The sequence below is a fragment of the Phacochoerus africanus genome, chromosome X, assembly GCF_016906955.1.
Source record: "Phacochoerus africanus isolate WHEZ1 chromosome X, ROS_Pafr_v1, whole genome shotgun sequence".
NCBI lineage: Eukaryota > Metazoa > Chordata > Mammalia > Artiodactyla > Suidae > Phacochoerus > Phacochoerus africanus.
In genome coordinates, this window is record NC_062560.1 from 110,869,245 (window position 1) to 110,895,481 (window position 26,237).

The 26,237-nt window shown below is 37.5% G+C and overlaps 1 protein-coding gene across 8 annotated transcripts in view; it reads right to left on the minus strand.

Moving 5' to 3' along the window:
- The window catches only part of ZNF280C (zinc finger protein 280C), a 59,645-nt gene that overhangs the window by 13,452 nt on the left and 19,956 nt on the right, over positions 1-26,237 (minus strand). For 5 of the 8 annotated variants that reach the window (XM_047764962.1, XM_047764965.1, XM_047764961.1 and 2 more), the window contains 8 exons: positions 21,543-21,657; positions 17,792-17,962; positions 17,532-17,641; positions 15,198-15,418; positions 11,396-11,553; positions 10,617-10,717; positions 9,708-9,854; positions 2,121-2,252 (listed from right to left, as the gene is read on the minus strand). In XM_047764962.1, coding sequence (XP_047620918.1) covers positions 2,121-2,252; positions 9,708-9,854; positions 10,617-10,717; positions 11,396-11,553; positions 15,198-15,418; positions 17,532-17,641; positions 17,792-17,962; positions 21,543-21,657 — 1,155 coding nt within the window. Of the gene's footprint in view, positions 1-2,120; positions 2,253-9,707; positions 9,855-10,616; positions 10,718-11,395; positions 11,554-15,197; positions 15,419-17,531; positions 17,642-17,791; positions 17,963-21,542; positions 21,658-22,518; positions 22,641-26,237 lie in introns of those variants that run through there. The other 3 variants (XM_047764967.1, XM_047764964.1, XM_047764966.1) reach the window with 3 other exon arrangements.

Sequence of the window (26,237 nt, forward strand, 5' to 3'; positions counted from 1 at the left end):
TTCTTGGGCCGCTCCCGCGGCATGTGGAGGTCCCCAGGCTAGGGGTCGAATCGGAGCTGTAGCCACAGGCCTATGCCAGAGCCACAGCAACGCTGGATCCGAGCCGCATCTGCAACCTACACCACAGCTCATGGCAACGCCAGATCGTTAACCCACTGAGCAAGGGCAGGGACCGAACCCACAACCTCATGGTTCCTAGTCGGATTCGTTAACCACTGCGCCACGACGGGAACTCCCAGAATTTTCTTAAAGGGAGCTAATAGATTAAATTTCAATAATACCTCTTCCTAGCCATGTGACCTTGAGGAAGTAACTTATACTCTCTAAGCCTCCTTATCTGTAATACGGGAATAATACCTGCTTTGTCTACCTCATTGGTTTGCTACAGGGATTAAATAATAGGATGTATAAAAAAGCACAGTGAGGAGTCCCTGTTGTGGCTCAGTGGGTTATGAATCCAACTAGTATCCATGAAGATTCGGGTTCCCTCCCTGACCTTGCTCAGTGGGTTAAGAATCCGGCATTGCGGAGTTCCCGTCGTGGCACAGTGGTTAACGAATCCGACTAGGAACCATGAGGTTGCGGGTTCAGTCCCTGCCCTCAGTGGGTTAAGGATCCGGCGTTGCCGTGAGCTGTGGTGTAGGTTGTGGACGCGGCTCGGATCCCGCATTGCTGTGGCTCTGGCGTAGGCCAGTGGCTACAGCTCCGATTCAACCCCAGCCTGGGAACCTCCATATGCCGCGGGAGCGGCCCGAAGAAATAGCAAAGACAAAAAAAAAAAAAAAAAAAAAAGAATCCGGCATTGCTGTGAGCTGTGGTGTAGGTCGCAGATGTGGCATGGATCCCAAGTTGCTGTGGTGTAGGCTGGCAGCTGCAGCTCTGATTGGACCCTTAGCCTGGGAATTTCCATATGTTGAGGGTGCGGCCCTAAAAAGACAAAAAAAAAAAAAAAGAAAAAAAGGAAAAAAAAGAAAAAGCACAGTGAAAGCTTAATTTTCAGTGCTAACAAGACATTTAGTATCATTTATTAATAACATAATTATAAAATATACTAATTATTATTATATTAATAAGGGATGATATGAGAGAGAATCACAATGCTTACATTACTATTTGCATGTCTTGTTCCAGAAATGGAATGAATGGATTACAGGGAAGGATACTGGATAGCTTCTCTCTCTAGAGCTTCAGGACATCGCTTTACACTATTTTAATTAACTCAACTAGCAGAATACTCACATTCAAAACCAAATATAAAGGGAATTATTTCACTTTGGATTATGCATCCCTCCATTGGAGTAAATAGTCAAAAGCTGACTTCACATAAATAAGTCAGAGAAAATAAATGTACATAAGGCAAATAGGGAAAATGAAATTTGTAGTCAGACGTGTTTGCTTACTTAACACAGCAGTGCTAATCAGGAGTACTTGCTTCTCTGAGTAGACTCAGTAAAACCAACTTGAACAAACTAAGGCATTCGAGGCATTATGAAAGATGTTGGGGACACAAAGATAAATTAAATATGATTCCTGACTTTATAGTCTAGCAGCTGAAGCAGACACATATACTGCCAACTGGAAAAGCTCAAAAATAGAATAAAAGAATACTGAAACAATGTTGACTCAGTCCCCAGTTAATCTAGTTGCACTCACTACGAAGGAATATGCTCCAATATAGCACATTTAAATCAACTCAAAAAACCATGGATAGAAAATTTTCTTTCCAAGCATAAGAATGATAAAAACTAAAATCTTTTTTTTTCTTTTTAGGGCAACACCCTTGGCATATCTAAGTTCCCAGGCTACGGGGTCAAATCAGAGCTGCAGCTGCTGGCCTACACCACCCATAGCAATGCAGGATGCAAGCCGAGTCTGACCTACACCACAGCTCACAGCAACACTGGATCCCGGAACAAATGAGCAAGGTCAGGGATCGAACCCGCATCCTCATGGATACTACTCAGATTCGTTTCCACTGCGCCACAACAGGAACTCCTAAAATCAAAATTTTAATGACAACCAGAAGTCAATTTTTAATATTATATTGAAAAGATAAAACCAGGCAGAGGTCTAATTTCTATTATCATACAGTATTAAAATAAAACATATTTAAAACTCACTTTTGTACCAGGAGGCAATCCTTCTAGCTCTTTAGGCTTTATAAATGTCCGATGCTGGGTCTTGTGATCCATTTTCTCCTTGCAGGTTAAAAATTGTAGTCTGCACTTTGTACAACGATGAACTCCTTTTTTCTGTTTACAAAAATATTATAATAAATAATATTAAAAACAATAATTTCTACCACCACTAAGTCCAGGACCTGAAACTGCTCTTAATTTTAATAGCTAAAGAATTTTTTTTTGTCTCTCTTTTTTTTTTTTTGCTATTTCTTTGGGCCGCTCCCGCGGCATATGGAGGTTCCCAGGCTAGGGGTCTAATCGGAGCTGTAGCCACTGGCCTACACCAGAGCCACAGCAACGCGGGATCCGAGCCGCGTCTGCGACCTACACTACAGCTCATGGCAACGCCGGATCGTTAACCCACTGAGCAAGGGCAGGGACGGAACCCGCAACCTCATGGTTCCTAGTCGGATTCGTTAACCACTGCGCCACGACGGGAACTCCAGAATTTTTTTTTTTAATGGCTACCTACATCCATGGAATATGGAAGTTCCCAGGTCAGGGATCAAATCCGAGCTGCAGCTGCAGTAATGCTGGATCCTTAACCCACTGCACTGGGCCGGGGAACGAACCTGCGCTGCCACAGAGACAAAGCTGGATCATTAACCCACTGTGTCACAGTGGGAACGCCTAGCTAAAGAATTTTAAAACCAGAATTTTGCCACATCTTATCATAAAAAATACCAAAATATTTTATTTTTTATAAGTACTTCTTATATTAGTATTTGGGTTTCAAAAATATTTGTTATCCTGCAGGCAATCAATACGAGAATTACATCAATTTGATTCCAATGGGACAAGTCCTAAACCACTTGTAGTGTGAAAGTTTATTTAATTATAAGTTTGAGGTATAAACTATTCAAGCACATAATACTGTAAAAATGAGCTATACTATATTTTTATCCTTGGAAAAATCAAATTCTTTTTTTTTCTTTTTCTTTCTTTTTTTTTTTTTTGCTTTTTAGGGCCACACTTGCAGCATATGGAAGTTCCCAGGCTAGGAGTCAAATTGGAGCTGTAGCTGCTGGCCTACACCACAGCAACAGCAACTGAGGATATGAGCCACGACTGCAACCGACACTACAGCACACAACAATGCTGGATCCTTAAACCACTGAGCGAGGCCAGGGATCGAATCTGCATCCTCATGGATACTAGTCAGATTTGTTTCCGCTGAGCCATGATGGGAACTCCCAAATTCTTTAAAAATTTTTGTTATTTCCATTTGTTTCACAGGTTGGTAAAATAAACTGAACTTTCTAAAACCAAACAAATTTAACCAGACACTCCCAAGAAAAAATTATGTTACAGAAATGGTTGTATATAGCAGTGCTTTGTTTGACAGACTTTTTAAAAAGTTTCCTTTATTTAATTAATTTATTTATTGACTGTGGCATGCAGTGGCATGATGTGGGATCTCAGTTCCCACATGGGAATTGAACCCAGGGCACAGCAATGTAAGCACTGAGTTTTAACCACGATACCACCTGGGGAACTCCCCATTCAAGAGAATGTTAAACAGTGATGATAATGTTCTATAGCCACACCGTCCAATATGCCACATGTGGTTACTGAGCACTTGAAATGTGGCAAGTGCAACAGAGAAATTGATTTTTAAGTATTATTTAATTTTAATTTAAGTTTAAATAGACACATGTGGCTAGCGACTATGCTATTGGACAGCATGATTATAGAAGCATAAATCAGAACAACTGATCCCAATTCACTATTTAAGAGCCCCTTGACTATGTTCCTTCTCAAACCTGGTCCTATTAATATTTTACCAATAGGAAACAGGACTCAAGAGAGATCTAAGTCACTTGCTCATAGCTAGTGCTCTACTACATATTAGTAGTTGCAATCTTTATGTATATGCTCTCATCAATTAAAAGATGTTATTTCATATTTATATGTAGATTTGGGACAACATACAAATACAAAAGAATGCTTCTTCCAAAGCTGTACCTCCACAGGTTCATAATTTTCTCCATTTAAAAAACAAATGATCAAATGAGGAAACATACAAAAGCACCTGGACATTACTGGTGCGTAGTAGGCATTTGATAAGTAAAAATTCTTTACAACGTTCAAAGCAATATATAAATGTAATGTATTTGTATAACTACTTTCATCTTAAGATTTTTTTAGAAGTATGGTGCTTTGGATCAAATCATAGGTATAGACAACACAAACAGATCAAGATTCACCTGCATGTACACAAGAGAGGGGAAAGGGGGAAAAAAGCCTCAATTAAGAAGCAGATAGCAAGATAATGTGACAGAAAGCTCCCCAATATAGTTTCTAGAAATCTTTTTCTCTACCTCTACCTAAATCTCATCCAGATTCATGATTTTATTTTTTTCATTAATTACTTAACTTTTATTTACTTATTTTGGCTGTGCTTGCAGCATGCAAAAGTTCCTGGGCCAGGGATCAAACCCATGCCACAGCAGTGACGATGCTGGATCTTTAACCTGCTAGGCCACCAGGGAACTCTAGTTTCTTAATTTTAAATAGCATTCATCCAACTGCCTACTCAACATTACTACGTGATCTCTAACATGCATTTCAAATCAACATGGACAAATCAAACTCTAGATTTTCCCCTCATCCACTCTGAAAGAAAAAAAATCTATTCTTTTCCCTAGTCTTCCCAAATATCTCAGTATATGGCAACACCATTCTTACAGCTGCTCAGGATAAAAGAACTTGGTCACTCTCTCACACCCCACGCCCACTCCACTGATAAAAATTTTCAGCTCTACCTTCAAAAACATAATCTTTCCGCTTTTTATCACCTCCAACCAGTGTCACCGTATCGGTCCAAGCCACTTACCTGGACTCTCACAATAGCCTTCTACCTTCTCCGTGTTTCCATTCTTTCCTCCCAACAGTCTATTCTCTCCATAGCTGCCAGAAATGATCTCTCACATGCTTAAACACGCCAATGGCTTCTCATAACCCTCTGAAATCCTGACTCTGGCTTACAAGGCCTTATACTATCTACCTCGCAACCTATTGCTACAACCTCATTTCCTACCACTAGTTTATCGTACTCCAGCCTCAACAGCCTCACTGCTGCTCCTTGAACATCTAGATATACGCTCACCTCACTGCCTATTTGCTGTTTCCTCTGCCTGGAACGAACATTCACTCCCAGATATCCACAGGACTTACTCTCTTATTTCCTTTGGAGAGGCTTCTTTTACTATCCCACATGAAAAAAAAGAAACTACTCTTTCACCTCCTAAGCCCTGGCACTCCCTATCCTGTATTTCCTTTCTACGGTACTTATCACCAGCTGGCATGCAAATACTTTCAGACATAATACTCATTCTCATTCCCTCCCTCCCTCCTCTCTCTCTCTCTCTTTCTCTATCATAATGCAAATGCCAGAGGGCACAAACTGTATTTCCTTTACTTCGTAAAATGGTCCTTGGCATATATCAGGCACTAAATAAATATTTGTTAAATAATCAGTTAGGCAGACAGCAGGAGACTGAGTGTGCACATGAGAAGCAGGCACAATAAAACTAGTTCAGAATATCTGCTATTCCATTCAGTGAGCATTTGCCCAGAGCCCTGAGATGGGAGACATTAACCTACTATTCCTTTAGTTGGCCTCAAGTCTTTCTTATCTCTCTTATACACTTACGCTTGTGACGTGCTAAGAATGATGGTAATACAGTACATTTTAAAAATAACATGATGTTCAACCCCCCAAAGTGGTGATCTAGTCCAAGGATAGAGGAAAAATTGTGTTGAACTTTTTGACAAAGATACTATATGTTTGAGTGACTTGAGGGTTTTCAGGGCTAATTCTGACTATCTGTAATACCTGCCTTTAGACCTAATGTCAGTGAAGAATGACTGTGGTAAAAGCTTGGGCTCTAGGTCAATTTTTGGCTCTGCCAATTATTAGAGAATGTGACACTGGACACCTTACTCTCTATAAAGCTTTATTTCCTCATCCATGAAATGGAAATGATCACATATCTGATTTGTAGAGTGGTTGTGAGAATTAAGATAATGCAAGTAAAAGCACTAGTGACTGTCATACAGCAAGTGACTAGTATATGTCAACAGCTTGTTATTACTATAAAGAACTAATGAGGCTATTTAACACATCTGAAATCCTTTATCCTCTCTTAAAAGTTATACGAAATGTACTGTTAGTTCTTCTTCTTCTTCTTTTTTTTCTTTTTTGTCTTTTCACCATTTCTTGGGCCGTTCCCGCAGCATATGGAGGTTCCCAGGCTATGGGTCGAATCGGAGCTGTAGCCGCCGGCCTACGCCAGAGCCACAGCAACGCGGGATCCGAGTCGCGTCTGCGACCTACACCACAGCTCATGGCAACGCCGGATCGTTAACCCACTGAGCAAGGGCAGGGACTGAACCCGCAACCTCATGGTTCCTAGTCGGATTCGTTAACCTCTGCGGCACGAGAGGAACTCCTGTACTGTTAGTTCTAATCACTCAATACATATTTTTTTGTAAAAGGTTACAACCAAAGCCTTCAAAAAGAATAAAATGATGCATAGATTCAATAATTCTTATTGTCTAAAATTATATTAATATCACCTCAATTACAAGCTTATAATCCTGCTCAGCTATGATTTTGAGTCTTTCGTGAACAATTGTACAAATTACCACTACTCTGAAGGATGCCTGATGATCCTTCTTATTAATAGATTCTTTCCTCTATTGACTGCTGACTGCCTACCTCTTAGGTACTCCGAACTTAACAAAAAAATGGGCACCCAGGATGTATCAGTAGTCCCAAGACTACTTCCCAGTTTGGTGATTCAGTAAAAGGGCTTAAAGGGCTTAAAAGTTGTTATACTCACAGCTATGATTTACTACAGTGACAGGATACAGAACAGGATTAATAAAGGAAAAAAGTGCACTGGGTGAAGTCTAGGATACTGGCATGGGTTTCTAAGTGCCCTCTCTCAATGGAGTTGCGTAGGACGTGCTCATCAACCACCCCCCAGCAACTAACTGCAGCAACATGTATGAAGTGTTCCCCCCTCCAAGGACGTTCTCTTGAGTCTAAGAGCCCAGGTTTTTTATGGGGTTCAGTCACCAAATCTTCAGATTTCCAGGAGAAGAGCAGTTTACCATAATCATATTTTTGCACAAATAATCTAGAAAAGTTGGTACGACAGGGCCCAGGGTTCCAGACATGTAAAACACTCATCAGTTAATAATAAAGGCTCAGTTTCCATGAGTTAGCCAAGGGCCAAATATGCAAGTAGACCCTTCTAAAATGTGCATGATTGGAACAACACAGACCTGCTGGGTTAATGCTTTCCTGTATATGTGGCAAGTTAAGACATACAACAGCATATGAGGATTGACTACAGGTCAGGTGAACCACTTAGGAGACATAATCCACATAGGAGGCCCATTTGTCTCTTTCTTACCTTTCTAAACATCTATTACTCCCTCCACATCTACACCTCACTCTGGAGCTTAGTAAAGCACAAGAGAAAGAATTATATTTAAAACTTCACAATAAAATAGTCAGAGCTATTGCTTTATATCTCATTCCTTCTTTCAAAATCAAAGGTCAAAAGATGAACTACGGAGCACCAAGATACAAACTCTATTTCACAAATGCTATTCTTCAAGAAAAGTTAATGTGTATTATGCAAATAAAGGATTCAACGGTCAGATAAGTTTGAGAAAAATATATACAATATCCCTTGCTTGGAGATTTATGACCTTTAAAGCATTTTGAGCATGTTAAAGGCTGTGAAAAGTCCTATTTGAAAAAAAAGTAAAGAAAAAAACTATTCATTTTGTAAGTCCAGCAGTTTACTGAATTTCTTTTTCCAGGAACTATTTTAGAGTAGAACAACTTGACATCTGATGGAACAGATCTGTTGCCAGAGGTTCTTAACTGTGAGGTGGCACACTAGAATTAAAAAAAAAAAGGCATGCTGCCATAACATAGGTTATCCTGAATGTATTCGGACATTCTATTTTTATGATTTTTTTCCAATTAAAAACTTTTAGTTGATTTCATGATTATACAGTGACTAGGGAGTTCCTGTCGTGGCTCAGTGGTTAAAAAACCCAGCTAGTATCCATGAGGACAAGGGTTCAATCCCTGGCCTCCAGCAGTGGGTTAAGGACCCAGTGTTGCCGTGAGCTGTGGTGTAGGTAGCAGATGTAGCTCGGATCCTGCATTGCTGTGGTTGTGGCGTAGGCCGGCAGCTGTAGCTCTGATTCGACCCCTAGCCTGGGAACCTCCATATGCTGCGGGTGCACCCCTAAAAAAGACAAAAGACAAAAAAAAAAAAAAGACTGGAACTGAAAGCAATGTTAGCACAAGTGCTGAATAATCTGACCATGATAATGTGTTCAATAATAACAAAATGTAATAAACTGATTAATGAGGAGACAAAGCTTGAGTACATAATCGGATTCAGTAAATTCTTTGACCTCTGATTTTGACTAAGGTGCGACAGCTCTTTCAAACACTTAAGAATAGGCTCACTGTTCTATCAAAATTTTCAGCCCAAATAAGATGGTCTAATTGTGTCAGGAAAAGAACCAGCACGCATAAAATAAAAATTCAAGGGAAAGGTGCAAGCATTAATACCCATATCTCAGAAATTATATAGTAGAACTGGCAAAAGTCATCCAGGAAATAACCTGGATAATCTAAATACAGTTCTCTGGCATAGTTCACATATTTAGAAATAAGTGTCATTTCTGTTCCCTTTGTCACTGGCTGCTACAAGAGACCATCCTGGGTCACTGATGACAATCACATGTCTTCTCACGATAAAAAGTGGGCTAGGAAGTGGAAACAAAGTTTGAAGAGAAAGAGGAAAACAGGAGACTGAATCCTTGATCTTATCTTCCTCAGTTCAAATTTATCCTTTTCCCTGCTCTTGACTAACTACCTTTAAAATCACTCTCATTCTCAACCACTCCTAGACCCTTAAAATATCCAATGTAAACATTCCACTCATCTTTCCTGTTCCCCTCCACTCTAATCATCTTATTTCTTTTCTTTTTTTTTTTTTTGTCTTTTTGCTATTTCTTGGGCCGCTCCGGCCGCATATGGAAGTTCCCAGGCTAGGGGTCGAATCGGAGCTGTAGCCACCGGCCTACGCCAGAGCCACAGCAATGCGGGATCTGAGCTGCGTCTGCAACCTACACCACAGCTCACGGCAACGCCGGATCATTAACCCACTGAGCAAGGGCAGGGACCGAACCCGCAACCTCATGGTTCCTAGTCGGATTCGTTAACCACTGCGCCACGACGGGAACTCCTAATCATCTTATTTCTACTAATCTTTCAGAATTTTCACTATTCATGAGTCTCATCATCACCAGAAAGCAGACAAGGAAAAGATGTGGAGGTTTCACAAGTATTTCAGCATAAATTGTAAATTGTGTCCTTTGGAACAACTTTGCTTTCCTTCTAGAACAAATCTAACCGATGTCCTAAATTTTATGTATATATATAAGACAAAATGAACAAATAAGAACTGCTAAAAAAAATCTCACCTGATGCTTCATGTAATGATTCATGTAGGGGGTTGCCATTCTACTAACTTTGAGGCAAAATGGACATAGCAAGTTCTTAGTATTTTCATGGGATGCTCTAAAATGAGTTTCTACATCAGAAAATGTTGATGATCTAAACTGGCAAACCTAGAAATATAAAGAAGATTTGATTTAACTTGAAAATTTATAATTGATATGTAATCATATCAATGTAACAAAGATAAATCATATGTTCAGAGTAATATTATGTACTACTAATTCAGCTCTGCTGCCCATATAACCAAGAATCCTGTTACTGCAAGTAATAAAGACAATCTTTGAAATAGAAAAGCTGTCTTTCAAAGTTTAGGGATATATTCATAAACATAAGCAGATTCTCTTCTCAGATCTACTGTCTCCCATCTTGACTTGAGTTTTCAGACTCTGGCACCTCTTGACCTATGAAGTTTTTCCCGCCACATGGAGTAGTCTCTTCTTTGGATTTTAAATAGCATCCAGGCTATAACAGAGACAATTTATCTTTATCTTCCTATCTTACTGGGAACCACTTCAAATTCTGGAAAAATACTGGCCCCAAAGCCTTTAGTTGAGTTCCCCATAACAGTTTTTCCTATTTCTCTGGCACATCTATATGCTTCCTTTCATGGTAAGAAAGTCCATATATCTGTCTTTCTCCAGCAGGGATTTTTGTTTGTCTAGTACAGTGGTCAGCAAACTGTGACCCACAGGTCCAATCCAACCCAACACCCCCATATACATGAGTTAAAACCAATGGAGTTTCCATATGGAACACGGTCTTCATTTTAGTAACTCATTTTTATTTAAATGGTAAAAAAATCAAAAGAATAAAGTATTTTATGGCTCATGAAAATTAAACAAACACTTAAATACATGATAAAATGTGGGTACCTGGCAAATATATGGCATTTCACCGGGTTTATGAGTATCCTTCATATGTTGTAACAGAGTATGTTCTGTTTCAAATGATAATTCACAGATTTTACAAATAGCTGAAAGTGGAAAAAAAAACACATTATGCCACTTTAAGGATGTATATAAATCAGATTCAGTTGGTACATCCATAACAATAGCAACAAGTATAATAATAGTAGTGGTGATGGTAAGTCCAACAGTTCTATAGTTGTTAACTTTGTAACACTGTTCTAAGGACTTCACTTACCTTGGCTTGTTTCATTCTCATACCATCACTGAGAGTGGTGCTGCTTATCTAATCCCCATTTTTCAGATGAGGAAGCTGAGGCACAGATTAAGTAATTTGCCTGACATCTTAAAGCTGTATTAAGAGGCAGAGCTGGGATTTGAATTCAAGCTGTCTAGCTCCAGACTCTATAATTTTAACTACCATTGTAGTTACTTTTCTTATTAGAGTGTAAACTCAGGCCACTGATTTCATATTTGCAAATCAGGGAATCTGAATTTTCTAATCTGACCTCTACATACAGTGCATGAGTTATATGCCAAGGAAGTTTCAATTTACAAGAGGGACTTCAATTTTAGTAAGTGATTTTACTGAAGTTTATAACAGGTTAAAATGTTTTTCAACTTTGCCCCCTAAATACAAAGTCTATTTCTGGCTCTTATTTTCCCATCGGAATTCTTAAGGATTCCTCATAGTTTAGACAACCAAAATCATTAATGTTCAGGACTTTAATAAAATTGTGACTTACTAGAAAACTCATGGGGAGTGTGTGTACTCTCAATGTGACACTGCAGCTGGAATGGTGTGGGATACTGACGATAGCAGTGCTGGCAGGTGGTGTGGCTTTCCCAGCTCTCACTGTTCTGCTTCTCAAGTTCCAAATGATGTTTCATGTGATTCATAAATCTATAAATCATTGTCAACAGGTGCAAACATTTAAATTTATAACCAAAGACAAATCTCACAAAGCAGTATCTGAACCTGAATGTTAAAGATGCAGTGTATTACTCAAAATAACACTTCCAAAGCCAAAAAGTCCTCTAGAAAAGTATGTACTTCAAATAGTCACTTTCATTAAGTGGATCGGTAAACATTTTTCTTCGCACCTTTGTTTTAAAATAATCCATTAATATAATTACTATGAAATACCACGAATTTGCTTTTTCACCATTGTTTCAGATTAAGATTTTTTTGTAAAGAAAAGCAGGAGGCTTTTCCATACATGAGACACTATTTATATTATAAGATAAAATACTCAAAGGAGGGAAACTCTACCACTAAAAGCAGCTACAGAATCATGAGAGAAATCTTTTGACGGCCTTTAAGGTATACAATAGCTTTCAGCTGCTTAAAAGACAAATATTTAGTATTTTTATTTGTGTCTTGGTTCTAAATGCATGTAATAGCAATTTTAATACCTATAATTACAAGAATTGTTTGTTTATGATATGGGTTTACTGTTAGCACAAATGGTTCATTTTAACTAGCAGACTCTGCCCTTTGTAGCACTGTCCATTTTTAGTTCTACATGCTGCTATGTCAGATTCCCTAAAAGGCTTCTTAGGAGAAGGAACTATGACCTTCAATGGCAGAGAGTACAATATAGACAGGCATATCTATTTCAAAGGGCTTACTGAAATCTTTTACTGAATTTCAACATAAAGTGATTTGATTGAAATAACAATTTTAAGTCTGGGTCAAATATAAAGAGCTATTCACTGTGAGTCCCTAAAGGAAATAATCTTGAAATGAAGTAATAATGTCAACAACCTAGACAGTGATCATTATGGAGGTTTTAACATTTATCTCTATACACCTCCAAAACGCCACTTCTCTTTCAAACTGCTTATGGTATACTTTGAAATATCTTTTTTCTTCCTTTCATTTTAACATCATCTCTATTAAAATATATTTAAAAATCCTAGTCTTGCCCAAATATTTACATATAAAGGTCATGAGCCATTAACCTTTCAGTTTACAACTTTAGTAAAATCTATTTGTATAAAATAATCTGTTAATCAAAAAACTATCACTCAATTATTACCCTGCCTCCATCAGCAGCTCAGACTTCTCAAATCAGTAGACAGAGATGTGAAAAAAAGAAAATCCCTCAAAAAGCTATTTATGGAATAAAATAGCCCTAGCTGGTTTTGGTGACACTCAATATAGGAAAAAAAATCCTAGAATATGTTGACAGGGCAGAGAGGAGAAACCTTGAGCTATTAGCTGCAACCATCCTTTAAAACCATCAATTTGCCATCCTAGTTTTTACCATTAAGGTAAGATGTTAACACAGATAATGTCTTTGGTTATTCAGTGTTTACTGTTTTGGTTTCAGTTACTAAACAGTATGTTAAAAATGCCACAAAATTCCATTCCCAGCTATTACAAAATATGGTTATTTTAAAATTTCCAGATATTCTGACAATCTAGAAATCTGCAGCCAGCTAGTCTTTTGAAAAGAAAAAAAAAAGAAAATTTCAAATTTAATATTAAATGGGATAATCTTAAAGAAAAGTAAAAAAGCTAATGCTGAAAGAACTTCTAATATCATATGCATATTATTTAACAAGGAACTTAACCAGTGAACCACTTTTCTATGCATTTTACCAAATTTACTGACATTATTTTCTGATGTACTGTACTATAAGAATGATAATATGGAAGGAGGTCACAGACTTCTGTAGTGACACTGTTTCAGTGATACATCTCAAAGCATAATTTCTCTTCAGTTAAGCTACTGGGACCAATAGCAACTGATGACTGCTAGGGCTTGATAAATGGAGGTAAAGAATTGTGAAAACATGTGAATAATGTATGTGAAAGATCTTTGAAAACTGTAAGTGCTAACATAAATGCAGCATTCATAATTGCTTTAGGCTTTTTTTTTTTTGTCTTAGGCTTATATTACAGTATATTTCAGTGTTTTTCCTATGTACTTCACTTTGGACCCAAGAATTCACCAGAAAATAAAATAAATGCTGGGCTTAGAAATGACCTACCTATAGAATGTTTAAGAATGCTAGTTACAAATGACGGTTTTCAAGGGTAAATAATTTTTTTTGTTTTGTTTTTTAGGGTCACACCTGCAGCATATGGAAGTTTCCATGTTAGGGGGTTGAATCAGAGCTGCGGCTGCCAGCCTACATCACACCACAGCCACGGCAACACAGGATTGGAGCCGCATATGCAACCTACACCACAGCTCACGGCAACACCGGATCCTTAACCTACTGAGCAAAGCCTGGGATCGAACCTGCATCCTCATGGATACTAGTAGGGTTCATAACCCGCTGAGCCACAATGGAAAATCCCCAAGGGGAAATATTTTTAAAAGTTTATATGCATGTGTGTGTCACAATACAGGTACAGACATATATACATATATATCTCACCTAAAGGAAGTGCACTGATGTCTGCAATTTACTCTGAAAAGTATAAAAAGATCAGATGGGTCTATGGACGAATAGATATGTGGTAATGCAAACATACAGTAAAATGCTAATGGTAGAATTGAGGTGGTAAATATACAAAGATGTTCACTATAAAAATTTTTCAACTTTGTTGACTATTTGAAATTTTTCTATAATACAGTGTTGGAAAAACAATGTCAGGCTATATAGCCAATTAAAAAATAAGAATTAATATATCTTGTTACTTTGTTTTGTTACTTTCTCACTTAGGATGATAGATATATGTCATGTAACTCAAAGACCGAAAAGTACAAGTTCCTAAAAGTTAAAGCATACATGTATAAATGTTCAAATTCCATTGAGAATTAAAACATTACTTGAAAATGTATTGATGGAGTTCCCATCGTGGCTCAGTGTAAAAGAATCTGACTAGTATCCATGAGGACAAGGGTTTGATACCTGGCCTTGCTCAGTGGGTCAATGATCGGGCGTCGCCGTGAGCTGGGGTATAGGTTGCAGATGCAGCTTGGATCCCGAATTGCTGCGGCTGTGGTGTAGGCTGGCAGCTGTAGCTGTGATTTGACCCCTAGCCTGGGAAGCTCCATATGCCTCAGTGTGGCCCTAAAAAGACAAAAAAAAAAAAGAAACTGTGTTGAATTATAAAATTAAATATATATTTCATAGAACTGGTACTTCTCTAAAGAAGGTGAAAAAAATCACCTTCTCTGCAAGGTAAAATTAGAGCATTAAATAAGACAAATATGGAGGAGGTCAAATTGGATAAAGAGGTTGTTTTTGTGATAGGAAAAGTAAGATTCAGAAGCAGCTAAAAATAAAAATATCTCATGGAAATTCCTAGTTCAATGACAAATACAAAGAAAAGTGGTTTTTACCTCGGTTAAAATAAGTTTTGTCCTTTCTTAAGCTATCTGAAAGATCTACAACTAAATGAATCCAAGTGTCAAACTCCTAAAAAATACAAGAAAGGACAAAAGTTTTTCAACATGAAAATCTGTCTTTATTCTTAGTAGAAAGAATTAAAATCGCTTATCCAGGATGGCACAGACAAAGAAATACGATACTTGCATCCGTAGCATCCCAATTTTCAAACATAAATAGAAATTAGTTTTTACATACCTAATATTATTTTTAAGAACTTTCAAGCAACTGAAGCATTTAAAGGTTGTGTAAGTCTTCTGTTCATCATCAGCAGCTCCTTCATGTCTTCCATAGTAAAAGTCACTAACTAACATAATCAATTTTCCTTTCTCTGCACCAGTCTTATTTTTATTTTCAGTACTTGAAAGTTCTACTTTAATCATTTCCAAAAATGCATTTGCCATGTCTGGACAACAACGCTGAAGGAGAAAAAAGTATAAGCCTTGGTTATAGTTCTTTTAAAAAGTAGATACCAAAAAATGATTCTGTGTTTATAATAAGGGCCAGCTCATGTGGAAAGATAGTCTCTCATGGTTTTAATCACAATCAATAAATAAAAGCTACATTTTAGAGAATGTTTGCCACTTTGTCCAGGTGCAGAAGGATATATAATATGCTATGCTTTGTGCATATTAATAGATGGAAAATAACATTCATGTGTGCCTCTATATGCAGAAAGTCAAAGAGAATACAAAACAAATTAATAAAAAGAATTTCCTTTGTGAGTTGTATTGGGAACCAGGCAAACAGAAGACAGTGGTGAGATTTTTCACTGTAACCTTCTTATACTTTTTGAATCATGTGACTATATTACCCCCAAATTAAATAAAGATAACTAACAAGCTCAGTCTTTTCTCCATCTATGATGCAAAATATAAGAACATCAGGAGTTCCCGTCGTGGCGCAGTGGTTAACGAATCCGACTAAGAACCATGAGGTTGCGGGTTCAGTCCCTGCCCTTGCTCAGTGGGTTAACGATCCGGCGTTGCCCTGAGCTGTGGTGTAGGTTGCAGACGCGTCTCGGATCCCGCGTTGTTGTGGCTCTGGCGTAGGCCGGTGGCTACAGCTCTGATTCAACCCCTAGCCTGGGAACCTCCATATGCCGCGGGAGCGGCCCAAGAAATAGCAACACCACCACCACCACCACCACCAACAACAAAAAGAACATCAAGTATCTCTAAATATTACATAAATAGGAGACCTTAAAGCACTTGTAGAAGTTACTTCTTACTTTTATTTATTTATTTATTTTTTTGTCTTTTTGCTATTTCTTTGGGCCGCTCCCGCGGCATATGGAGGTTCCCAGGCTAGGGGTCAAATTGGAGCTGTAGCCACTGGCCTACGCCAGAGCCACAGCAACGCAGGATCCGAGCCGCGTCTGCAACCTACACCACAGCTCACGGCAACGCCGGATCGTTAACCCACTGAGCAAGGGCAGGGACCGAAGCAACAACCTCATGGTTCCTAGTCGGATTCGTTAACCGCTGCGCCACGACGGGAACTCCCCTACATCTTATTTTTAAAACCAAAGCCCAAAGACCACTTAACAGGAGTCACACACTGGGAGGTGGAAATAGTGACAGATCAAATATAATTTTGCCCAAGATAAAGAGGCTTCTTCTTTTTTTTTTTTTTTTTTTGTCTTTTTAGGGCCGCACCCGTGGCACATGGAGGTTCCCAGGCTAGGGGTTGAATCAGAGCTGCAGGAGCCAGCCTACGCCACAGCCAAAGCAACACCAGATCTGAGTCTCATCTGTGACCTACACAACAGCTCACAGCAACACCAGATCCTTAACCCACTGAACAAGGCCAGGGATTGAACCCGCATCCTCATGGATACTAGTAGGGTTCATTAACCACTGAGCCACAATGGGAACTCCAAGACTCATTTTCTTTTTGGTAAAATGCTGAATTTCAGTGAAGAAATTGCTGATCTTCAAAATAGCACTAAAATTTCCTAAATGGCTTTCTTTGTTTTGCATTCTTCTCATCCCTTTTTCCTGCATATATTCTTACATTGCCTTTTTTCTTGCCTCCTTTCCCCCTTCCTGCCATTTACACTAGGTATACAAAAAAAAAAAAAATTACAGACTATCTTTCCACAGACACACAGGACACTGTAATATCTACTAAAATATTTGAAAATATTTTGTTAGTACTTTGAAAATTACCTAAAACCTAATTTCAAGAGTTTCTTATACCAATATAATGATAGAATTAACTTATAGCAACTATACAAGAAGTTCGAAGAATGGCATAACCTAGTTAATAAAATATCATGATTAATACGTTATTTCATTAAACGTTAAAATATAACATGCATATACTATGGTATATGTAAACTTGATTTTTAAAATTTAATGATTGGGAAGGATTTAAAAATCTCATAATCATTATGAATATCAATGTTTACTTAAGTTACATAAAAATAACACTTAGAAGATGTCTCTAAATATCTGGACATAATAGCATTTATTGTATTTTCAGAGATTTGTGAATATTTTTAAAAATCTAAATTTGAAAAAGTTTTACCTTCATGTGATATTTCAAAGGATCCAAAAGATTGAACTGAACATTGCACTTTGGACAAGATCTTAGAAAAGGTGTTCCAGTTTTAGGGGGAGTTGATGAGGCATTTGTACCTAAAATAAATTAAGGACTTTTATGACTCAAATTCTTCTTTTTTAAACCTTAAACACAAGCAGTAATAACAGTTTTAAAATTAATCACAATTTCTGAAATTCATGTATAAATAATACAATTTCTTTTTTATAGACCAGATTCATATTTACCTTTTGACAGCATAACATGGGAGGATGTCACTGAAGGAAAGTTAATTAAAGACAATGAAGAACAAGGTTTTATTTCAGAAACACTTTCGCCGGTCTTTGGCTTTTTTGGATTAACACTGTTTACTTTAGAAATAGAAGAACGTTTTATTATAGGCAGAGTTTCATCTAGACCTACAATGATTAAAATAGTGGGAAAGATATTTGAAATTGCTTTAGTACAGAATACTGCTTACAAATGCTATTAAAATGGCCTTACATTTAAAATTAAGGAAAAATACTTTGGAGATAAATTAAAGGTAATATAATTGAATTATTATATCATACAAGTGGCAATAAAGAATGACTAAACTTTATATGATCTATAGGTAGAAATAAATTGCATAAACCAGCTATTATGGACTACACGACTTGAACAATTCATGAAATAAACTTTTTAAGCAAGAAAATTCTCAAGATGCTTTCAAATAAAGAAATATAGAAACTGCATAAGATACTAAAAAATATCTTAAAATATTTAATGGAAAACTGAGTTGGTTCTTTTTCCACTTAACAACCTGATGGATAGTTTAAATTATCTGTTTAATTCCAATGTGCAAGGTAGAAACAACTTTTTTTTTCTTTTTAGGGCACCACCCACGGCATACGGAGGTTCCCAGGCTAGGGGTCTAATCCAAGCTGTAGCTGCCAGCCTACGCCACAGCCACAAGCAACACGGGATCTGAGCCATGTCTGTGACCTACACCACAGCTCACAGCAACGCTGGATCCTTAAACCAATGAGCTAGGTCAGGGATCAAACCCACATCTTCGTGGATCCTAGTGGGGTTTGTTAACCACTATGCCACGAAGGGAACTCCCAGAAACAACTAATCTTGAATATCTTGAATGACAATACCTCACTCGTTCACACGAAAACTTGGAGTTAGTATGATGGCTTTCAAAACTATGTTCCCCTGAGCCTAATGGTTTAGTTTAATTCAGTGGGCATATCAAAGAAAAAATTCTCTTTTTACCTTTTTTAAAAAATTAGACTTTTACATAAAATTTGGTTTGAATAGAGATTTCATGTTAAGAATAGTTTTGAGTCTGAAGACCATCACCTTAAAGGCTAAAGAATTATGTAATTCAGGGCATTTGCAAGAGAGGTGGGGCTATTTACCAAACTCAGAAAAAGTCTATAAGCAAACTCAGAAAAAGTCCCTTTTGAAAACAAGATGCAACTGTACTTTGTGATAAAGATTCTAAAACTGCACATATTTTAATGCTCCCAACAGTATATTAATAGGAGAAGCAGAATGGACGTATGCCAGGAAAATAAGAACATTGCATTAGCGGGCTCCTCTGTCAAACCCGTGTTCCATCCTTTGAGATAACAGAGTAATGATTTTTTTTTTCCATCTTCAAGCATGATTACTGACAGCTATACTGAAGGCACTTGGGACTGATTTCTGTGTAATCAGACTAACATTCCTCTCATATGCTTAGGTTAACTGAACAAAAAATGAGTGCTGGCATTTTGGACTAGGCAACTGGTTATCTAATAGGCTGTTTTATATATAATTTTTTAAAGAATGAAAAAATCTCCAATTTAAATAAAATCACTCTGATCTCAACTGTTTTAAATTCTGATTCTTTAACTTATTACCCCTGTTGCCTTTAGCTTGTGCTGTTCCCTCCCCAACAGTGCCAATAAAAATCCTATTCTTGGAGTTCCCGCTGTGGCATAGTGAGTTAAGAATCTGACTGCAGTGGCTCGGGTTGCCCCAGTCACTGGCTGGGTGCAGTGTTTTTTTTGGTATTACTCAATGAATTTTATTACATTTATAGTTGTACAACGATCATCACAAGCAAATTTTATAGCATTTCCATCCCAAACCCCCATGGGAGCAGTGTGTTAAAGGATCTGGGGCTGCTGCAGCTACAGCGTGGCTCGGAGTCAAGCCCCAGCCCAGGAACTTCCATATGCCATGGGTGTAGCCATAAGAAGAAAAAAAAAAAGAAAACTTCTATTCACATTCTTCAAAATCAAGTTCAGATCCAGACTTCTCTAAGAGGCAATGATTATCCTTGAAAGGAATCCACTAATTATGCTTCTGAACACAGTACATATTATCATTCATAATTACCATTCTAACAATGTCAAGTCCTTTAAAGTTTTAATGCATTTGTCACTTCTCACTTATCTCATTGGAGTCTCAAAAAAGTCCTGAGATAAGGAGAGCAAGAATCAAAATTATATAGCTAAATGGCTGATTTCAGGTCTGGAGAAAAAAAATGCATCATGTGAAAAAAAAACTATTTTAATAATATGAGAAAATTGAGGTGTAAAGAGGTTAGGTGACAATACAGGCTATAAAAAAATATTTAGAACAGAGGCTCAAGCCTGTATCTTCCTAATCAAGTATAACCCTGTTTACCATCAGGGCAAAGTTTCACTCTCTAGAGTTTAACACCTTAGAGAGAGAGAGAGAGCAGAAGCTTCAAGAATTTAGATTTGGAGTTCCCATTGTGGCTCAGGGGTAACGAACCCGACTGTATGCATGAGGAGGTGGGTTCGATCCCTGGCCTCGCTCAGTGGGTTAAGTATCTGGTGTTGTAGTGAGCTGTGGTGTAGGTCACAGATGCAGCTCTGATCAGGCGTTGCTGTGGCTGTGGCTGGCAGCTGCAGCTCTGATTCGACCCCTAGCCTGGGAGCCTCCACATGCTGTGGGTGCAGCCCTAAAAAAACAAACAAAAAAAGATTTTAGATTTTTTTCTATGAATAAACATTGTGTGTTTTGTAAAATCAAATTTCAGACATATATTTTATCATTTATATTGGTCCTTAGCTATTTTAATAATTAGATAAGTGACACCTAGATTAGGGAAATACCAAACCAAGTATTATCAAGGGAAAATATTTTTGGTACACTATTACTATACATTTCTTTTTGATTTGGTAAATATATACTTATTTGTTAGTAAACAACTTAAACACTCACAAAAATTTCTGTGTACCTTTCTCCATTAAGTGAACTCTCTCAAATTTGCTAATACAGAAACAGTGATCACTTTGATTATAGGCAATTCTTTGACTAGATATGAGGAAAAGAATGTATTTATGTATGCCTGGGTCACTTTGCTATATAGCAGAAATTGGCACAACACTGTAAATCAACCTCACTTAAAAAAACCTCCTTCATGGCATACTATTTTATTTATTTCAGATTAGTGAATAACTTTGTTATGGTATTCAGTCAAAGAATTGTAATTCTTCTTTAACAGGAAATTTTCACCATTCCTTCAATGGCTGAGTACTTACTATGTGCAAATCAGTATTTCTTCAGTCCTGCTATTTTATAATACTATTCCATAATCACATTTAGCTATCATGTCTACAACATTCATTTGGATAGAAAGACTCTAGTCTATTAAGACATTAACTATAACCATGTACTTTTTTCCTCATGCTAATGGCCTTCCAAATAATACTTTTAAAAACCCCATAACATTAGGTTATCAGAGAACTTCCCTGACTCACAGAAATTAAGATTTTTCAGTGGATGGCGCTCAAAGAATATAATAAAAGTATTCTACCATTAAATACAATTTTATATAAAATCACTCAAGAAAGGCATAGAGGAGTGATTAGCTTCCATTTTATCACATATGAAAAATGTAACATGAAGATCTGGGCTTCAAAATAGAAATTCAATGCATATGTATATTCATCAGGTCCCTTTTTATTACATTTGTAAAATACTAAACCAAACCTTCTATATAAATTGTTGATCCATCTTGGGACAGTGGTATTGTATCCTGGGTCAAGTCGAACAGTGAATCTGAAGAATCATCCGATTCATCTTGTGATGAATTTTTTGTAAAATCCTGTAAAGTTGTAATTATTTTGTTTTATAAAGTTTTATAAAGGTAAATTTAACTGTAGGTCAATACTATAAAGATAACCTTAATAATTCAATTACTAATAAGCTATAAAACATAAAGATAATTATTACTAGCTATCAAAGTTAGCATCTATTGGGTAAAGGGTATATGAAAACTTTCTGGATTGTTTCTGTAACTTTTCTAGAAATGTAAAATTAATTTTAAATAGATAAAATTTAAAAATAATGATAATATTGCTAGCAATGTATAGGTTTTATATATATATATATTTTTTGGCGGGGGGGTTGTTGTCCCTGCAGCATGCAGAAGTTCCCAAGCCAGGGATTGAATCCTTGTCACAACAGCGACCCAAGCCTCAGCAGTGACAACACTGGATCCTTAACCTGCTGAGCCACCAGGGAACTCCTGGAGGTTATATTCTGGTACAACTTTTTTACAAGAAAATTTTGGTAGTTTCTATCTATCAAGGGCTTGAAAAAGTTCATATCCTTTGATCCAATTATTCTAAATATTCCATTTCCAAGAATTTATGCTAAAGAAAATATTTAATAGAGAATGATTTCTAATAGCAAAAATTAAAAACCTGTATGCCCAACAATGGCAGAATGGTTAACTAAATTATAGACTCTCATGCAACATTATGGTTTTGAGAAATAACCAATGATAAAGAGAAATGTTCCCAATATAAAGTTCAGTGAAAAAAGAGAAACAGATATCTGTGTATAAAATATAGTCCTGATTGATACACTCTATGTACCACACTAACCACCTGTAGAAAACAAAATTCTCTTCTGTTTCTTTTCAACCCACCCACCCCCCCGCACCAAACCCCATACATATTACCTTTATCATGGGAATATAAGGATCTTGCTTGCGTGTTTTGTGCTTACAAGTTGAGAGACAATCGGGTATTAAGAATTTTACTTTGCTACTAAGTTTTCTGTTGACACAGACTTGTTAAGAAGTTATGGAGACAGATATCGAAGTGACACAAACCATTCCATTCCTAGAATTTGAGGCATAACAGGCAGATTTCTGCATTTGAGCCTTAACATTTATAAAATCAATAATAGCTATATGACTTACTGCAACCAAGCACAATCTTACTACAACGTAAATATTTTCTCCAAATATTTGCACTTAAAAATGGAAAATATTCCCTAGCAATTCCCAAAATAGTTCTTATACAGAAGTTCCTCCAAATAAAGTTAATACTTTGTTAAATCTTTTCCTAGGTGATAACTCTGGTCAATTAAGTACCACTATTTCATAGAGCAGATACACTTTTTCTGTTTGCTTTTTTAGGGCCGCACCTGCTGCATATGGAAGTTCCCAGGCTAGGGGTCAAACTGGAGCTCCAGCTGCTGGCCTACGCCGCAGCCACAGCCACAGCCATAGCAACATGGGATCTGAGCCGTGTCTGTGACCTACACCACAGATCATGGCAACGTCGGATCCTTAATCCACTGAGCGAGGCTAGGGATCGAACCCAAATCCTCGTGGATACTAGTCAGTTTTGATAACCACCACGAAGGGTTCAGCAGATACACTATTTTTGCAGATACACTATTAAATGAAAAATTTGTTAACATAATTCTGCAATTGGGTTTTTAAATATCTCATAAAATAGCTCAGAAAGATATCAAATACAATGGGAAGGTACAAAAGGTGATAGAGTGGGATCTGGAAGACCTGTTTATTTATTTAACTATGGAACCTTGGGCAAATCACTTTTGAGATTCACCTTTGCAACTAAAATAATAGCCACCAATTATTGCCTATTTAAAATGTACTTGCCTCTTTCACAAGAGGCAGATGGTCCCAGATTTACAGCATTGTGAAAGCAATACACATTCAGTAGAAATCGTACTTCAAATTTTGATCTTTTCTGAGGCTAGCGATATATGGTTCCATACTGGGTAGTGGGCAGTGAGCCACAGCTCCCAGTCAGCCACAGGATCACGAGGGTAAACAACCAATATACTCACAACCATTCTGTTTTTACTTTCTATAGTATTCAATAAATTACATGAGAAGATTCAACATTTTATTATAAAACAGGCTTTGTGTTTTGCCCAACTGTACGCTAATGGAAGTGTTCTGAGTGTGTTTAGTGTTCTAAGCTACATAACAATGTTTGGTAGGTTAAGTGTATTAAATGTATTTTTGACTTAGGATATTTTCAACCTATGATGGGTTTATCAGGGCATAATCCTATGTAAAAGGGAGATCTGTGCTGCATTTATTACATTAGGTAGTTTTCACAGTACTAATGAGGACCTAATATGATCTTCCATTTTATAAATAGGTAAACTAAAGTTAAGGATGGTTAAGTTAGATTCCCATTACAACCCAGCTTGTTATTGATGATGAAGCTGAAATTAGAACCCAGGTTGGTCTTATTACAAAGCCTGAGTCTTAAGTTATATCACAGTTACTTTAAAAGGGATAACATTATCTCCTTGCCTACCCTAAAGAGTTACTGAGGTTAAAGACAATGAAAAAGTTCTAAAATTTCAGAGAAAATTCCCTTACATAAGATTCTCAATTCATTTGAAAACATATATCTGTTGTCCTCAACTGTGGCTGCATATTAGAATCGCCTGGAGAGGTGTTTTTGTTTTTCTTTGTTTTTGGTTTGTTCATTTGTTTGTGGTTTTGGGTTTTTTTTTTTGCTTTTTAGGGCCACACTCGTGGCATGTGGAAGTTCCCAGGCTAGGGGTTGAATTGGAGCTACAGCTGCTGGCCTACACCACAGCCACAGCCATGCCAGATCCAAGCTATGTCTGTGACCTACACTGAAGCTCCTGGCAAAACCCGATCCTTAACCCACTGAGTGGAGCCAGGGATCAAACCCCTGTCCTCGTGGATACGAATTGGGTTCATTACCACTGAGCTGCAATGGGAACTCTGTTTTTTTTTTTTTTTTTTCTATTATGTCCAGGCCTCACCCTAGACCAATTGACAAAAATCTCTTTAAAAAGCTCCCTAGGATTGGGAACCTGATTGAGGAACTTAGATTAAACAATCATGCCCACAGACACAAAAATTTCTGAGTTTGGATGAGGTCTAGTTTCTAGCTTTTCTAACATGAAAGATACCTCCCCTTATTATTCTTCCTCCCTGGGTTCAACACAGGAATGGTATTCATCTATCTGCATTTAAATAATGATGTTTCCTTTAGTTTTTCCTAAATACCAAACAGCTTATTATAGTGTGAGAAAACTATAAGTTAATCTGATTCCAGCTAAAATCAAATAATTTTTGCATTTCTGATAGCCTTCAATCTTCACACACACCTATTAAGTTTTTAAAAAACATTAAAAACAGCCCATAGATACTTAGAGGATCCAAGTTTGGGAGCCAGTGGTCTGGGTAAACGTTCTCATTTTAGAAATGAAGAAAGTGAGGCCCACAGAGGTTGTGATAATGCCCTACTTAGGAACAAAGACAGAATCAGCATCCAAGTCTCCTATTTTCAATCCAGGTTTCTCAGACTACTAGTCCAGGGTTTATACTATTATTGATAACAGTTTCAGGATGCAGATATAAGTTTTCCAAAATTGAATTTTTTTTCTTGCTTGAAAGCTCAAATTTTATTGACAAGAATAATATCAGCTTTCCAGTCTTCTTCCATGACAGGCATACTTTGCCTGAGTACTGAAAAACTGTGTATGGCAGGCAGACTCTAAAGGTGAGCCCCATGATTTCCTCCTGATAGTTACACTTGTATAAGTTCCCCTTGAGTGTGGGTGGGACCTGTGATTGCTTCCAACCAAGAGAATATGGCAAAAGTGATGGGATGTACATGATTGTGCTACACAGCCATCTTTCCCTTGCTGGTTTTGATGAAGCAACCAAGTCATGCCAGGAAGGCCTGCAGAGCAAGGAACTAAGGATGCTGACAGCAGCAAGAAACTGATGCCTTCAGTCTGACACCGCACAAAGAACTAGATACTGCCAACAACCTTGTGAGCTTGGAAGCAGTATTATTAAATGATATTACTGCTCTTCCTGACACTTGATTGTAGCCTAACCCAGCAGAGGACCCAGATGAGCCATACTCTGACTCCTGACTCATAGAAGCCATGAAATAATAAGTGTATATTGCTTTAAGCTGCTAGGTTTGTGGTACTATTGTTATGTGGCAATAAATAATTACTTCATGGTGCTCTGTCAGCCATTCTTTCAAATAAAAATCGCATTCTATTTTTAAAAAACCCAGCTAGCTCTGCTTACAATTCAATACCATAAGTGCTTTTCCTCAACAAAAATTTCATGGAGTTCCCGTCGTGGCGCAGTGGTTAACGAATCCGACTAGGAACTATGAGGTTGCGGGTTCGGTCCCTGCCCTTGTTCAGTGGGTTAACAATCCAGCGTTGCCCTGAGCTGTGGTGTAGGTTGCAGACGCGGCTCGGATCCCGTGTTGCTGTGGCTCTGGCGTAGGCCGGTGGCTGCGGCTCCGATTCAACCCCTAGCCTGGGAACCTCCATATGCCGCGGGAGCGCCCCAAGAAATAGCAAAAAAAAAAAAAAAAAAAAAAAAAGACAAAAAAAAGAAAA